The sequence below is a fragment of the Ascaphus truei genome, chromosome 3 (assembly GCF_040206685.1).
Source record: "Ascaphus truei isolate aAscTru1 chromosome 3, aAscTru1.hap1, whole genome shotgun sequence".
Taxonomy (NCBI): Eukaryota; Metazoa; Chordata; class Amphibia; order Anura; family Ascaphidae; genus Ascaphus; species Ascaphus truei.
This window is the reverse complement of record NC_134485.1, coordinates 328,674,843-328,693,149: the sequence shown is the minus strand read 5'-3', so window position 1 is coordinate 328,693,149 and position 18,307 is coordinate 328,674,843. Positions and strand designations below refer to the sequence as shown.

The 18,307-nt window shown below is 46.3% G+C and overlaps 1 protein-coding gene across 2 annotated transcripts in view; it reads left to right on the top strand.

Moving 5' to 3' along the window:
- The window catches only part of LOC142489884 (retinol dehydrogenase 16-like), a 57,958-nt gene continuing 39,651 nt past the window's right edge, over nucleotides 1–18,307 (top strand). Inside the window, exons 1-3 of one of the 2 annotated variants that reach the window (XM_075591440.1) lie at nucleotides 17–159; nucleotides 5,017–5,087; nucleotides 7,181–7,514. In XM_075591440.1, coding sequence (XP_075447555.1) covers nucleotides 7,202–7,514 — 313 coding nt within the window. In that variant the 5' untranslated portion in view covers nucleotides 17–159; nucleotides 5,017–5,087; nucleotides 7,181–7,201. Of the gene's footprint in view, nucleotides 160–5,016; nucleotides 5,088–7,180; nucleotides 7,515–18,307 lie in introns of both variants that reach the window. The other variant, XM_075591439.1, reaches the window with a different exon arrangement.

Here is an 18,307-nt window from a genome sequence, read left to right as displayed (position 1 = left end):
CTCCACCTGGCTCTGCCCCCTCCGAGAATACAGGGATTTTGCCGTCAAGAGAACCTCTAATTTCCACAGAGATAGTCCTGTATTCCGTGACAGCGACACAGAGCGTGGATATGTTCTGGTAAAAGACACAGCATTGAAAAACCGCGAGCTGTCTGGAAGGTATGACTAAATTATCTCTGTTCCACATCCCGCAGCTTAAAGAGCTCATTGCATAACGCAATGTAACTTTTGTAGTGTGTCACGTCTTGGGGATAAGTGAAGACGAATCCCACCAGAGGGTTTTGAGCAGGGGGTTCAAATGTATTTATATTGTATATTTCACTCTTTAAATAATTTCTATGCACATATTTTTGTTTTGCACGTTAAGTAAATCACTATACTTTATATATATCACCTGTTAAGTTGCTTTTGCGCCTAATATCACTTTACACTAGTATTCTGCACTTTTGTAGTGTGTGACAGCAATGTCTGACACTAACACATTCTAAAGTCTCAGATGTGCAGAATGCTGAACAAAAAATCTGGTTTTGGATTAGAATGGGTAGTGGGTCTGAGTTAAAGCAAATTAAGCAACTGTTTCTAAGCACAAGCAATAGGGAAGTGGTGCTGTGTTCTTCTCTTTCTGATTTCTCCATTTCCCCATTTCCTCTCTCTGACCATCATTTCATCTAATTTTCTCTCTCTCACTTCTCCCCTTCTACACCTTCATCTATCCCTTGTTTATGCAGAGACTTGCGCTATATTAACCTACAAGCTTTTGGTTCCACTTTGTGCTCCTCCCTTTCCTATCTCAGCTCTGCTCCAGTCCCTGACAACCTGGTCAGGAACTACAACTTTGCCCTATCCTCCTCTCTTGATCTACATGCCCCACTTGCTCTCTGCATTTCTCGCCCTTCTAACCCCAGACCCCGGCTAAATTGCCACACACGTATTCTGCGTTCCTGCACTCGTTCATCTGAATGCCTCTGGAGGAATTCTAACACTCTCTCAGACTTCATTCACTACAAATTTATGTTATCCTGTTTCAACTCTGCCCTCTTCCAGGCCAAACAAACCTACTTTTCTTCACTAATCAACACGCACAAGTCTAAACCACGCCGACTCTTCTCTGGCTTTGACTCCCTACTCAGACCATCCTCTGCTGCCTGATTTTCTTCCTCCATGTCACCTCAGGATTTTGCTGACTATTTCATAGAAAAGGTGGAATCCGTACATCAAGATATCCCCTCTGTATCCTTCTCCCATCCTACACCTCGTCCTAACTCTCATCCTGCCTTCCTTGACTCTTTTTCCACTGTCTCAGAGGAGGATGTGTCGCTGTTGATCGCTTCTTCTCCCTCTACCATTTTCCCTCTTGACGCCATTCCCTCCCATCTCCTAAAACCTTTTGCTCCTACTCTAATCCCAACACTCACACAAATGTTTAACTCCTTCCTATACTCTGGTACCTTTCCCTCCTCCCTTCAAACAAACAACAGTTATACCATTACTCAAAAATAGCAAGCTTGACCCTACCTGTCTTTTTAACTATTGTCCTGTCTACCTCCTGCCTTTTGCCTCTAAATTCCTTGAATGCCTTGTATTCTCTCACTTGCTCCATTTTCTCACTACCTATTCTCTCCTAGACCCTCTACAATCTGGCTTCTGCACTGCTCACTCCACTGAAACGGCCCACACTAAAATAACTAATGACCTCCATGCTGCCATAGACAAAGGTCATTACAGTCTGCTCATATTACTCAACCTCTCTGCAGCATTTGATACTGTGGGCCACCCTTTTCTCCTTCACATTCTCTGTACTCTTGGTATCCATAGCAAAGCTCTATCCTGGATCTCCTCTTACCTTTCCCATCCGTACTTTCAATGCCTTTTTTGCTAACACCTCCTCCTCTATCAAACTCTCTGTGGGGGTACCCCAGGGCTCTGTCCTGGGACCTCTCTCTTTTCCCTTTACACACTCTCTCTAGATGACCTAATCACATCTCTTGGGTTCAAATATCACCTCTATGCTGACGACACACAAATTTACTTTCAACTCCTGACTTTACACCTGCTGTATAGACCAAAGTTTCTGAATGTCTCTCCGCTATATAACCCCTGCTGGCCCCCGCCGACAAACTTAACATGTAAAAAATGAAGATACATCATCTCTGACACCGGTCTGGCCATGGATCCAGCCAAGGTAAAAGCGGTTCTGGATTGGCCCCGTCCCACAACATTAAAAGCCATACAACGCTTCCTAGGATTCACGAATTACTATCGCAGATTCATCCAGAATTTCTCCTCTGCGGTATCACCCATTATGGCCCTCACACAAAAAGGTGTGGATCCCGCTCATGGTCTGCTGCCGCTATTCAAGCCTTCGACCGCTTGAAGACCACCTTCGTCTCCGCACCCATCCTCATACACCCAGATCCCAACTTGCCTTTTACTTCAGAAGTAGACGCATCTGATATTGGGGCCGGAGCTATTTTGTCTCAGCGAAAGACTCCTCAAGCCAGACTCCATCCATGTGCTTTTTTTTTCAAATAAGTTCTCATCCGCTGAACAGAACTATGATGTAGTTACCCGGGAACTCCTAGCCATCAAGATGGCTTTAGAAGAGTGGAGATATCTCCTAGAGGGTCCAATTGCCATCTTGACGGACCACAAAACCTGTTTTACATAGAAGGCGCTCGGCGCTTGGGGGCTCGACCAGCTCAATGGTCACTTTTTTCGACCAGCTCAATGGTCACTTTTTTTTTCCATTTCAACTTTATTATTTCATAATTACCGGGTTCGAAGAATGTAAAGGCTGATGCACTCTCCCGTTAGTTTCTGGTGGAGGACAAGACGGAGGATCATCAGGAGACCATACTCCCCTCTACATGCCCACATCCCTGAAGGTCTCAAAGTCCCACAGGGTCGCTCTTTTACCGCACCTGTCTATTGAGAGAAGGTACTGGAATGGGGGTCACTCTTCAAAGTCATCAGGAAATCCAGGTACGAGGAGAACTATCGACTTTCTGGATGGACCATTTGGTGGCAACGAATGCAGAAAGATATCAGAAAATTCATCACTGCGTGCTCTACATGTGCTCGTAATAAGATTCCCCGTAACAAACCTTCGGGTCTTCTTCAAAGTCTTCCCATTCCCGGACCCATCTTTCCATGGACTTGATTGTAGAATTACCCAGTTCCAAAGGGATGAACACCATCTTGGTAGTGGTAAACCGCTTCTTCAAGCAAACTCACTTTGTTCCGCTGAAGGGTCTTCACAATGCTCCAAACTAGCAGAGCTGTTTGTTAAAGAAATTTTTCGCCTCCACAGGGTACCACAGGTCATCGTTTCCAATCGGGATTCACAATTTATTTAAAAATGTTGGTCATTCTGTCAGCAATTAGGGATCTCACTCGATTTCTCCACGGGTTACCACCCTCAGACCAACGGTCATACTGAGCGGACCAACCAATCCCTGGAGCAGTTAATTTGATGTTTTGTCTCGGACACCCAGGATGACTGGACTGATCTTTTGCCCTGGGCTGAGTTTGTGCACAATAATTTATGCAGTGAATCTACCATGGAGTCGCCCTTCTTCATTAACTACGGTTTTCAACCGTCTCCCCTTCCCATTTCTACACCCAGTTCTGGAGTGCCAGCAGCAGTCAACAGGGTTCTTCAGTTGCAGAATTCTTGGAGGAAGATTCAAGATAATCTCAGGAAGGCTACTTCCAGACAAAAGACTCAAGCAGACCGTCATCGATGGAAGATTCCAGACTACAGTCCTGGAGACAAGGTGTGGTTATCCACCAAGCATATTCGCCTCAAGGTTCCTACACTTAAATTGGCACCAAGATTCATCGGTCCATTCACCATCATTGAAAGTCAACCCATTAGCGTATCATTTACATCTTTCCTCCTCCATGAGAATCATGTTGGTGTTTCACACCTCGCTGCTGAAGCCTCATATCCAGACTCCTCTATCTTCTCCTGTGCCCTCACCTCCTGAACATCTCCTCGTGAAGGGGCAACAAGAATTTGAGGTACTGTCAGTACTGGACTCCACGATGATGTCTAGGGGAGGCCTACAGTATCTTGTCCACTGGAGGGATTATGGCCCCGAAGAATGATCCTGGATACCCTGGCATCTTCTACATGCTCCCAGGCTTGTCCGGGCCTTCCATTCTAAGTACTCTCACAAGCCATCCCTGAGGCGCCCGGAGGTCGCTCCTGAAGGGGGTGGGGGTACTGTAAGGATCCGTGATAGGTCTAAACACGCACCCCGTAGCACAGGTCCACCTTGCCCCATGACCAAGCACCTCCCAGACAAAGGGGGGGCACCACAGGCACCCTTACCGAGCTGCGCTCACCTGGCACGTCCCGCGGAACCACGGATGTTCCTCGTCCTGTTCGTCCCGCACGTGTGCACCACGCGGCTGGAGAAATCGTCGCTGCTGGCCCCGTCTCCAGTCTCTGTTCCCGTCGGTGCATCGGTGACATGCAACGCGCTTGGACTGCGCACGGAAGATGCACGCATGCAGCAAAGCAGAGACTGGCTTGTCTGCATCAGACACCAGCTGCTGCCGATTCATCCTCAACCTATCACAGGACCACCATTGCTGAGTCCTCCTCCCTACAGGCATCCCATTGGTTCCTGCAAGTATAAATGCTCAGTCAGCCACTTGACAAGATGGCTGAGCATAAGACTTCATTTGTGTGAAGTGCTCACTGCAATCCCTGTCTCCTGATCTTGTTCCTAGTACCAGTCTCTCTCCGTGTCTGACCTTGGCTAGCATCTGGACACCTGACTCCTCTACGCCTGACCCCGGCATTACTACAACGATCCGCACCTCTTCACCTTGATAAAGGGCTTTTTATAGTCCGAAACGCGTTGGTGTTTTTGTTTGTTCCTGTGATCCATTAAATAAGCTTTAATTTTTATTGTGGGAACGCACTCTTGTTGTTATTTGCTGGTGTACCAGCCCTGGATGTAGTGCTCCGTTTTTTCTCCCTTTTTTGATCATTTCAATCTACAGATGGAGGCACACTTAACCCCTTGACCCCTGGATACAAGGGACTCACCACAGATTGAGGACATTCACCCCATGTGAGTTTATTCCATTTGGTCTATATCTTCATTTGGATGCTGAATTGATGTTATTGTACTGTTCCGTGGAATTGGATGTTTTACTAGCACTGGTCACAGGCAGGTGTCTATTATTATATCCTTACTACATTGCTACGTGGGATTATAGTTTACCAGTCATACAGTACATCTATTTGGGACAGTCATTTTTTCAGCACAGATATCATCTATTGGAGGGGTTAATTATTCCAACTACGAATTTATTATCTGATTACCCAATAGTACTGCTTTTTCTACTCTAGAGCACAATACAACATTTTTTCAAATTGTAAACTTTACAGTAGTCATACCTCGCATTCCTGGCTGGCCTATTGATTTCTAGCCAGGGCCCTTCAGATAACCAACTTTAAGTGGCTCAAACTTTGGCTAGAGCAGTGATTCCCAACCAGGGTTGATGACGAGGGGTGCTAGGGGAGATATGATGATGAGGGGTGCTGGGGGAGATTGCTGATGATGAGGGGTGCTGGTCGAGATATGAGGATGATGATTAAGGGGGCTGGGGAGATTTATGATGATGAGGGGTGCTGGGGGAGATATGTACTGGGGCGGCGGGGGTCTTTTAAAAATGTATTGGCAGGGGCTTTTTAATATGTATTGTTGGGGGTGGGGTATTTTTATTATGTATTGCGGGGTGGGGTTATATGTATTTAGGGTTTTTTGGTATGTTTATTGTAGGGGGGGTTGAGTGAGAGTGGAGTAATTGACGGAAGGTAGGGGCGAGTGAGTGGACAGAAGGGGTGAAATACATGCGACGCGGGAGGGGAGGAGAGTGAGTGAGATGGAGGGGAGAGAAATACATGGGTAGAGGGTGGCAAATAGAGGAGGCTTGTGAGGTGTGACATTTTGTGATTTACCCCTGTCAAACCTAATATGTGTCAGCCAGATAGGGGTTCCCCGCGATTTTTCAAAATACTTCAAGGGTTCCTCCAAACAAAAAAGGTTGGGAATCACTGGGCTAGAGGCTTCAGAGGGAATTTACAGTATTATCATTATCTGATGGGCCTTTCTTTATAAAATCTGCTAGCTACAACATACTCTTATTCTGGGCATCTGCTCCCAAGCTCAGATTGTCTGTACTCTCCCTTTAAGAATTTTCATATTGAGCATATATTATACACTACATCCTCAAATGTGTATATGATGTTGCATAACACTCCAATGGAAGTGAGCTGATGTCCTGAAACCGGGAGCCCATCATAACTGGAGGCGCTGAAGTACCAGCAAGAAACTCAGATATCACCCTAAGCTTGTCCTGGTCTCACCACCATCATGCAGACGACTCAGTATTTCCTGTAGCCTAACAGGTACCACACCACACACATTAGTAACAGCAATGGATCTCTCAGAGGGGGGGCGGGGGGAGGAGAGGGAACAGTGTTAGATGCATAAAGTCTCTCACATTTCTATGGTGTCCATCTGAAAGAAAGTTTCTTCCTTAGCTTTGTTTCTTTATTACTTGGGTTACAGAAATCAGCAGTGTTACAGCAGCTTGGTGTTCATAGCTTTTCTGCTGTTTGGAGATATCTCTCAAACCGTTTCTCCTGTTACTTATAAATTAAACACACATCTCACACATACAGTACTGTACACATCCAAAATATCTACCGACCTTTCTCTTCCTTAGATGGCATTCTGATCAGTGGTATTGTTCAAATGCTGTAGGTTAAGGGTTATTCTTGACTCGGCTATTCTTGCTGTTGTCCCAAATTCTGAATATTGCTAATTCTTTCTCACTCAGGCACAACTAGTCATTAGGTCTCTCAGCTTTTAGATATTAACCCCTTCATCACCCCTACATTGTATGTTTATAAGACCAGATTCTCGGGGTCCATGAGTCCATCGCCTCTTTAAATTTCCATTTACTTTAATAAAATCACCCTCCTAAGTGACCAGGTCAGAGTAAACCATCAAGCTTTTGTGTAACATTCCAATCCATTACACTTACATTATATTGTCCTGGGCAAATCTGTACATTGGATAATAATGTTATAATTGTTTCTTCTGTCCTTTTCTTTCATTTACGATTTATGAACCTCTCAATATTTTTTTTACAGTGGTAAGCTGCTGCCCCCATCATGTGGCTCCCTCTGCTGGTGCTCTTTGCTCTGATTTTCCTGTATAGATGGCACAGGCAGAGACAGACACTGCAGAATCTCTCAGATAAATATGTGCTGATCACTGGATGTGACACTGGCTTTGGGAACCTGTTGGCGAAGCAGCTGGACCGGCTTGGGCTGCGCGTGCTGGCAGCTTGTCTGACAGAGAGAGGGGCAGAGGACCTGAAGAAGGAGACATCCAGCAGACTGCAAACAGTAATCCTGGATGTTAGTGACAGCAAGAGTGTCAGCTCTGCTGCCAAGTGGGTCACTGGTACCATCAAAGGCACAGGTCAGAAAAAAAAACAACTCTGTTCTTCCAAGCTACAGGGGAGACCCCTCTTTTGTCCAGGTCCCGTCCTACATTTGAACTTTTCCCCATTTCTGATTTCTGTAGTGAATCCTTTTTTTTCAACTTAAAATTTTTATTGAGTTTTTATAAAGTCAAGCAAACAACAAAGGTCTTTGCATCATCTTAACTCCGGCGCAGCGGAGTTTAACCATAACTTAGCGCCTGACTAAACGGCATAAAACCCATTTTCAATGAAAACATAGAACACACACAAGGTAAGATAGGGAGGGGGGAGAAGCAGAGGTCTTGTCTGTGTTTTAACTCTGTGCCTCAAAGTTTAGATATTTCTTCAGTTCTTTACGTGAAGTCTCGTATGGAGTATGGCTAGACCCTCATCTACAACTGTCCATTTTCTTGGCCTTGATCCATTCCTCTCAGGACCTCTCAGCCCGCCAGAGGAGAACGCATCTAACACTATCATAGCCAAGCGGTGGCATTGCTCACCCCTGGGATATCCGTCTGGGCCAACCATGCAGCCAGACTTTTTGAAATTTCGTGCCAGTGTCAATAACTAAACTCGTTAATTTTTCCATCTGGCAAACAAACCAAATTCTGTTTCTAATTTTATCAATACTATAGATGGAATTTCATTTTGTTTCCACAATGTTGCAATCTTGCACCACATTGCTGTAGCAAAATGTGCAACTAATGTATTTTCAACTTTGGCTAGTTCCTGTGTTTCAAGGCTCAATATCCTCTCTAGCCAATCTCAAATTTTCTCCCAAATTGGGGCTATCCGAGGGCAGGACTACAGCATGTGTAACAGATCCGCCGAGCTCCACATTGTTTGGGGCACAAGGGGGAGTAACCCCGGATATATTTTGAGAGCTTTAATGGGGTGAGGTACCACCTCATCATTACCTTATGTAGCCCATCTACCCCTGCCCCTAAGTGAGATTGGGGGGGGGGGTGTATGCTCTATTCTGTTACTCTGGTGCTGGTATAGACCTGTAGGTAACAGGAGGGCTGAGCACTCCATGTTGGTGTGGGGAGAAACAGGACAGACGGGACAGGTTACCTGGGTCTCAGTTGGTGCAGTGCCTCAAGCCAGCAGGAATCCCCTGTAGATGTTCAGAGGATGGACCCCTACTGACACTCCTCCATTCACAGAGACAGGAATACACAGCATGGTCTTTTCTGATGTTTATTTGCAAACAGCTCACAGGACAGAGTATAGCACTTCTCACATTATCATCATCATCTTCTGCTTCTTTCTCTCTTTGCAGTCAGAGCCCTGACTCAGGCCTAAGTCCCTTCCCTCCCATCCCTTCATGGGTGGGAGAGGCTTCTCTCTCTTTACTGTGCTGACAGACTTCTTTCTGAACACTCTCTTCCAGAACTCTCTTATTTGGGAGGATGTCACACTTTTATCATTTTTGGGGTGCGTCTCTAACTCTGACTCATAGCAAGCCAGAGCTGAATACAGATTGGCCCACACATGACAGGGGGCGTTCCAACCAATATCCACCTCTCAGATTGATATCCTCAGAAGTTGCTAGGCCCACCCTTGAATACTGATACTGTACATCATTCAAGGCTGTAATACACCTACAGGCCTAAGGAAGGAATTAACCTTTCCACTGCCTGTACTAACAGGACTGACAGAGGAAAGGCCCAGGGAAAAGAAGTAGCTGCTGGAAGGCTAGGCTATAATTATATGCGTTCTCCCTTAACGTCGGACAAATAGAGCTTTTTGCTGCTACTAGGACTATCTTCTCCCATTCTTCCTCATCCAAACTGGACCCTAGGTCCCTTTCCCACTGAGATATGTAACTTGGTTTCCTAGGGTAGTTTGACCCAGACAGATCACTTCTCTGTACATCCGAGATGTTAGTCCCTGTGTGTCATTCCCCAACACACAAAGCGTTTCAAAATTCATCAATGATGGACGGGAAGTGTGTTTGATATAAAATGCCCAAATCTTGAGGTATCTAAAAAATTCAGTGTTAAGGGTGTTCTTATTTGACTTAGGGGCCTATGCACTAAGCTCCGATAAGTCACTTATCGCCAAAAAAGTCTACTGCTATTCAGTAAGCTCTGATAATTCACTTATCTGCACCTTATCACCAAAAAAGTCTACTGCTATTCAGTAAGCTCCGATAAGTCGGCAATAAGAGAACTTTAATGCAAAAAAATTGGTCGACATAAAAAAAAAATCACCAAACGCACGGCGATAAACCACTTATTCCCATTCCCATACCTTGTGGTATTCTAGTAGCCAGATTAGGTTATTGAGGCTAATTGGGGCTATAGAATTGAGATTTCCTCTCAAAATTGCGTCGCCAGGAAAATTTGGAAAGAGAGTGGTGAGAAGCTGCCAAAAGGCTGCGAGACAGGACCTGCATCGGAAGCTGCCAAAAGGCTGCGAGACAGGACCTGCATCCGGGAGTCTCCGGAGCTGAAATCCATTAATATCACCACTGGAGACCCCAGGCATCAATCCCATGCAATAAAAATACATTTACAGTCAACTTCATTGCCTTAGCGGCTAACCGTTAGGGCAATGAAAAGGTTAATGGACAACAGAAGCTTTATTGGGGGCAGAATGGGTGAGTGAAGGGGGTCCCCACGGGTGTCTGGGGGCTTTCGGTTGATTCCCATAGGTGTCCTTTGGCCTCCAGGTGGTCTCCATGGGTGTCCAGGTGGTCTACACGGGTGTCCGGGGGCCCCATAGGAGTCCCCGGGTGGTCCCTGCGTGTGTTTGGGGGTCATTGGGTAATCCCCATGGGTGTTTGGGGGCCCCCGGGTGGTTCCCACAGGTGTCTGGGGGCCTTCAGGTGGTCCCCGTGGGTGTCCGGGGATTCTCGGGTGGTTTTCATGGGCCCCCGCTGGCCTGCGGTACTAATCCTGTTGTAAAAAAAAAAATTGGCATACATTTCAATAAATGCACCTCCCCCCGCCCCCAACAAACACATACAGTGGTTTTTAACCTTTTTTTGGTTTGGGAATCACAGAATTCAATTTTGAAATTCTGGGGAACCCCAATCCTCACCCCCCCATCTCACGCCCCTGTCTCTCTCCCCCCCCACCCCGTCACTTACACAAACACACACTCCCCCTCTCACTTGCATACACACACACACTCCCCCTCTCACTTGCATACACACACACACACTCCCCCTCTCACTTGCATACACACACACACTCCCCCTCTCACTTGCATACACACACACACTCCCCCTCTCACTTGCATACACACACACACACACACTCCCCCTCTCACTTGCATACACACACTCCCCCTCACTTGCATACACACACACACACTCCCCCTCTCACTAGCATACACACACACACACTCCCCCTCTCACTTGCATACACACACACTCCCCCTCTCACTTGCATTCTCTCTCTCTCTCCCCTCTCTCTCCCTCTCCCCCCTCTCTCTCTCCCTCTACCCCTCTCTCTCTCTCTCCCCCTCTCTCTCCCCTCCTCTCTCTCTCCCCCCGCCTCTCTCCCTCTCCCCCCCCTCTCTCTCCCCCCCTCTCTATCTCTCCCTCCCTCTCTCTCTCCCCCTCTCTCTCTCCCCCTCTCTCCCTCTCCCTCTCTCCCTCTCCCTCCAGTTATGGAGCTGTTTTAATCCTTGGAGTTACAAGTATTCAGTTGATCAGAGCATTTAGATTTATATTTCATTATACCATACTATCTAGATATTAATGACAGGTGATTGTCTGAGCCTATCTTGAGTTACCTTATGATGGGCTTTGTGGCTTATTTATACTAGAGCCAGTGCTTCACTATAGCTTGATGGTTTAAGGCAGTGTTCGTTTCAGTCTGTTAGCTTGGACTGTAATACTATATTTAGCCATCTTTTCAAACTTTAGATGGTCTTGCCTAGCTATATTAATCTAATTAGGGGTGTGTGGTGGTCTATACCGCACGTCCATCTATACCTCACATACCCATATATATTCTAAGGCTGTGCACTGCCCCTGGTATACCATTCTCCCTTTGGGTGTAGAGGGTTGTTATGGTATAATTATTTAATCAGTTGCACCTTATTAGATCTAAAGTTAGCATTATTTATGCTCTCTGTAGTCATGTCTAACAATGCCTACTGTCATCTCTCCTGCTGGCAGCAAGACCTGGTAAGTTACAGGAATGCCAGCAGTAATTATGGAGGTTTGCCCTAACACCCTGTTGAGGTGCCCTGTGTACAATGGGAGTGGCTACAGGTTCTGAGTCCATTGTTAGTGACATCAGAGATGTGCCTGCTTCCTGAGGTATATAAGGCACTACACTGCCTAAAACTAGGGGCGTACGTAGTAGTTGATGGTGCAAGGTGAAGCAGCCAGTTAAAGGTGCTCACTAGTGCAGTAACTAGTGGCATCAAGTTAAATCAAGAGCCAGAGACAGCCAACTGTGTCAGGGACCTGGCACAGGGGTGATCTCCCTACGGGGAGAGGGAATCCCACTCCATTGGGAGGGCATACCTTTTTAAAGGGAACCACGGAACAATGTGCGGCTGAGACAAGGACTGTGAGGGGCAGCTGGCCCGTATCACCATGCACAATAAATATGGCTTGTTTACCAAGAACCCCATGGTGTGAGTCTGCAATTACTCTCCTGGGGACCTCACCACCACGAAGGAGTTCCTCATCAGGACCATCTACCTGCATCCGCATAGATCCTGATGAGGTGGAGGCGCTGCACATGATGTGAGTAGGACTCGTCACCCACTACCTCAGATACTTGTCTGACTTGACATCCCCCAATACCATCAAGCGGGAGACTCAGGAGTCCTGTTGCCTACAGGTGCACCACCATACACAGACATGTAACGGGGCTGGATAGACCACAGGGGCCAATGTGAGATTGGGTGGGTCAGACCAGACACGAACAACCGTTACACTCTCTATACAATTTATAATTAATAAGTATATCACTGATTTTTGCTCTTGTTCTCTGATGGGTAATGCCATCAATACTGAATTAAGCTATTAATTCCCTATCACCTGACAAGCATTACACTTTGTCTGAGTGTTTATTAAGAAGGGATTATTGGTATTTCGTTTCACTATTGTCAGATTATTTTTTTTAATTACTGTTACACTTACACTATGTAATATATGTTTTAAGTAAACACTATTAAAAGTTATATTCTATATTGTTAGTGGTGTGCATTTAAGTGCATTCTTTTTTGAGCACACTGCCTAGTGTACTCACCATTTTACCTATTTTCTCATAGTACAGAACTGATTTATTTTTAAAAAACACACGTCGGATATTGCTTGGTCTGCAGCTTTAAGATATGTTGTTCTTTAAAGAGCACGCCTGTGATTTGGGATAACAGCACAGAATGGATGTAATTGGGGTAGATTGAAAATGATCAATGCAGACAGGCTGGACAGATGAAAGACATGGCGTATCAAGGCATACATTAAAACAGGGTGCAGGTTATACAGAGAGATAGAGGTGCAGTTACATTTGAAACAGGTATGCTGTTTACTTATCTCACCACAACAATCTCATCTCCGGTTTTAAAGAATTGTTTGCCTGTTTCCTGTTAGTCATTAAGCAAAAACTCCTTTAAAAAAAACAACGGGGAGACTATATAATTCTCTCCGGAAACTGCCCTTTTCATTGTTAAACTGGTGCTACGAACGTAATCTATCATCTGCTTTGCTGTATATCTGTTGGTGGTGTATCCTAGGAGTGCTCAACTCCAGTCTTCAAGCATCCCCCTCCCTCCCTCAGCAGGTCAGGTTTTCAGGATATCCCAGCTTCAGCACAGGTGGCTCAATGAGAGGCTCAGTCTTTCACTGAGCACCCCTGGTGTAAGTCTTTCACTGAGCACCCCTGGTGTATCCAATGTCTGCCAATTTGGCTTCACTTAGGCTGGCACGAAAATAAAACTGACCTTTGCTTACAGGCACTGCCCGTGTCACATTGTGTGAAGAAGAGTGAGAATGGGCACACAACACATTGTCAGCTACGAGTCTTCCCACTGCCTGTATTCCGCCAAACCACTGTTTCCCAACTCCAGTCCTCAGGGAACCCCAACAGGTCAGGTCTTAAGGATATTCCTGCTCCAGCACAGGTGGGTCAATCAGCGGCTCAGTCATTTTGACTGAGCCACCTGTGCTGGAGCAGGAATATCCTTAAAGACCTGACCTGTTGGGGTTCCCTGAGGACGGGAGTTGGGAAACACTGCCCTAAACCACTTGAATGCATTTATCCTTACATGCCCCTCCAGGTCATACTCCATTGATTTTACGCTGCAACCTTGTAGTTATGTAAATAGAAGACAGTCTGCTGTTTTCAAACCTTTATAAAAGATTAACTACATTTGATATTAACAAGCTTTTGGGAGCTACCCAAGGATCAGGTCATCAGGTGACAGGTTCACAGGGGAGCATATACTGTAATGTTAGTACATGTTTCTATGTGCAGGACACCAAGCAAGTCCTTCTCCACATGTTAGTTACAGTAGGTAGAAATGTAGACTACACTACATAGTTATATAGTAGGGGAGGTTGACATGTCAATCAATGGCACATTTAAAAAATGTAGACAGATACTTATCCTGGCAACCAGGCCTGTTGTCATTATCATTCAGTTAGTGGTTCTTTGTGATAAAACACACACACACACACACTCTCTAAAAATGTATCTCAAGTACCCACTGAGACAGCATGATATGTTATTGCTTGTATCTCTTGTTTGTATCGTTGAGACATTCACTTAGAGCGCACCTGTAGCTTTAGCAATGATGATATTGCTTTTATTAACTGAACTGTGGTGTACCGCTGCCCTGTGATTAACTGCCGGACTCTAAGATCTGGGGACTACCTGGTTCCTGAAATATATCCCCAGTATAAAATCGTATATTGCCAGGGTCACCTAAAGAGAACAGCAACATCATCTTGCAATGACATTGCAACTTTGTATTGGCCTTTTGGAGCAAGACTGTCCCCGATGGCCATATTGTGTCCACCAGGTAGGATTTTTGAAGTGAATCTTCTTTGTTGGCACTAGTACCTACAAAAATCTCAAAGGGAAAAAAACTCAGAATGGGAATGGAAGTAGTAACGGAAGTGACGTCATTGTACAGCTGAACCCCGTTATAAAGCGGTCCGCGGGGTCTACCCGATACGACCGCATTAAAACCGGGATAGTGATTTTAAAAAAAATGACCGCCACGATCAGGGATTCCACGTCCGCCGGATGGGGAGAGCTGGGATAACTCTCCCAGCTCTCCTTGAAGCCGGCGTCGCAGCAGCAGCGACACATGGGAGGATCTCACGGAGCCTGGGCCAGGATGTCAGCTGTCTGTGTGTGTCCCCTGGTCAGGAACAGCTCCCTTCTCTCCTCCCCCCCAGCAGAGGTACAAAGAGGGGGGGAGAGGTGTGTATGTGTATGTGTATGTGTGTGTGTGTGTGGTGATGTGCAGGAAGGGGGGATGGGATGTGATGTGCAGGGGAGGTGATGTGACGTGCAGTAAGGGGTGATGTGCAGGAAGGGGATGTGATGTGCATGCAGGAGGGGATGGGATGTGATATGCAGAGGAGTATTGTGTATGTGTTTGTGTCCGTCCAACCGTTAGCAATAAAGCTTTTTTTTAATTCGCTTTTAAAAAAACGGGCGCCACGCTCACACCGCGTTATAAGCGGATCCGCGTTTTTAACAGATCGCGCTATAACGGGGTTGAGTTGTAGTTCGTTAGCTGCCTGCTGGGAGTTGTAGTTCAGGGGCTGATGTCAAGCATCCAAACAAAATCAGAAGGGAAGCCCAGAGTGACTAAAAGTCCCAGCAACCCCTGCTAAAGATGACAGGCACTGCATTTCAGACACACACACACACACACACACACACGTGTGTCTGTGTGTGTGTGTGTGTGTGTGTGTGTGTGTGTGTGTGTGTGTGTGTGTGTGTGTGTGTGTTCATGTTGTTTTTGTTCTGTGTGTGTCTTCTGTTTCCCCATTTATGTTTTAGGTGGTGTTTGTATTCATTCACCACATCCATTGTATTTTTGGAAGTGATTTCATTTCTTATATTTGTAGACATATTGTTTAACTTTATTCATTTTATAATTTTATTGTATCTATATATCTATACCATTGCTATTTGGCGCGGTGATAGTCTTTCTTTTCTTGTGTAAATATATATATATATATATATATATATATATAGATAGATAGATAGATAGATAGATAGATAGATAGATAGATAGATAGATAGATAGATAGATAGATATAGATAGATAGATAGATAGATATCAAATAAAAAGATCCCTTGTGAGCACATTCACTTGTCTTAGGCAGGTCTGCAACCCTGCCTTTCACCATTATCACCCAGCATACAGTGCTTCCACTGCAGCAAAGGAATCTGGGAAATTACATGCAAATGAGCACACCATGTCACCTTTTGTCTGAAAAAACATTGTTAAATGAAGCCCATATAAGCTAATGCTTGCTGTTAACACAGCTTTAAAGCACAGCATGGGAATCAGATGCAAAGCCAGAGAAACCATTCAGACATGTTATAACCTTAATGGGTATCATCAGTGTGAAGTTGGTTGTACTGCTGGCTTTGCAATTTTCAAGACTGTAGGGTTTACCATCACGTTTTAAGTTAACTTAAATTAATTTAAGTTAACTTAATTTAGATATACAGTATATCTATATATAGCGCATAAAAACATTACTTGTGAGCACATTCACATGTCATAGACAGGTCTGCAACCCTACTTTTCCCCATTATCACCTAGCATACAGTGCTTCCACTGCAGCAAGGGATTCTGGGAAATGACATGCAAATGAGCACAGAGTGACACCTTTTGTCTCAAGCCCACATTACATGGAAAGTAATCCAATGCATGCTGCTTTAAACACAGCTATTAAACATAGCCTGTGATGAGATGCAAAGCCAATAAACCCACTCACAGACAGACTGCTTCGACCTTGTGGGTCTCATCATTGTGAGGTTGGTTATACTGGCTTTGCAGTTTGAGACTTAATAGTAGGTCTTCACCACACATTATTAAGGTTAATCACCTTTTCACTATATATATATATATATATATATTGTTCGACAAATCACCCAAAAATCTACTCGCCCAACCAAAAAATCTACTCGCCCCTAGTCCCGCCCCCAACCCCGCTTTAAAATAAAATATATAAATAAAATACATTTAATAAATTCCTAGTCAGAACAACATTCGTTTTTGACATAAATGTATTTATTGTATTACATTATACTACTGTACAATTAGTCCTTGTTACGTGTGTGTGTGTGTGTGTGTGTGTGTGTGTGTGTGTAAATGTCGGATCTAGAAATAAAAGCCAGGTGTGAATGACTAATTTCCTGAACCCCTTAACCAGTGCCTGGACGCCCCCGCGTCACAATATCTAAAGCAGCAATCCCGTCTGGGATCTTACCCGATCCGCAGTCCCTCAATGTCCAGGTACCCTCATTCCCGCAATGTTATACATTGGAAGGGAGGTGTTCCCTACCTGTCTTCTGGGTTAGGGGGGGTTCCGATGTCTTCTGTGTGAAGCTTGAGTCAAATCTGGAAGAAAGCAGTATAGGTTATTACGGTGTAGTATAGGGAAGTTAAGATATATAGGGTAAATAAGAGATCCAGAGTGTGAGAGAGTGTGAGAGAGTGTGAGAGAGTGTGAGAGAGTGTGAGAGAGTGTGAGAGAGTGTGAGAGAGTGTGAGAGAGAGTGTGAGAGAGAGTGTGAGAGAGAGTGTGAGAGAGAGTGTGAGAGAGAGTGTGAGAGAGAGTGTGGGTGACAGAGAGAGAGAGAGAGTGGGTGACAGAGAGAGAGAGAGAGTGGGTGAGAGAGAGAGAGTGGGTGACAGAGTGGGTGACACAGAGAGAGAGAGTGGGTGACAGAGAGAGAGAGTGGGGGGAGGGAGAGAGAGAGTGTGGGGGGGAGAGAGAGAGTGTGGGGGGGGGAGAGAGAGAGTGTGGGGGGGGAGAGAGAGAGTGTGTGGGGGTGAGAGAGAGAGAGTGTGTGGGGGGGGGAGAGAGAGAGAGTGTGGGGGGGAGAGAGAGAGTGGGGGGGGAGAGAGAGTGTGGGGGAGAGAGAGAGTGTGGGGGGGGAGAGATTGAGTGTGTGGGGGGGAGAGAGAGAGAGTGTGGGGGGAGAGAGAGAGAGTGTGGGGGGAGAGAGAGAGAGTGTGGGGGGGGAGACACAGAGGGGGAGACACACAGAGGGTGGGTGATACACAGAGGGAGAGAGAGAGGGTGGGTGACTGCTGGCTGGGTGACTGGGACGGGGGTGACTGACTGACTGACTGGGGCGGGGGTGACTGACTGACTGACTGGGGCGGGGGTGACTGACTGACTGGGGCGGGGGTGACTGACTGACTGGGGCGGGGGTGATTGACTGACTGGGGCGGGGGTGACTGACTGACTGGGGCGGGGGTGACTGACTGGGGCGGGGGTGACTGACTGACTGGGGCGGGGGTGACTGACTGACTGGGGCGGGGGTGACTGACTGACTGGGGCGGGGGTGACTGACTGGGGCGGGGGTGACTGACTGGGGCGGGGGTGACTGACTGACTGGGGCAGGGGTGACTGACTGACTGGGGCAGGGGTGACTGACGGGCAGGGGTGACTGACTGGGGCAGGGGTGACTGACTGACTGACTGGGGCAGGGGTGACTGACTGATTGGGGGGTGACTGGTTGGGGGGGGTGAATGGGGGTGGTGACTGATTGGGGGGGTGACAGATTGGGGGGGGGGGTAACTGACTGACTGGGGGGGTACCTCTGGTGTCACA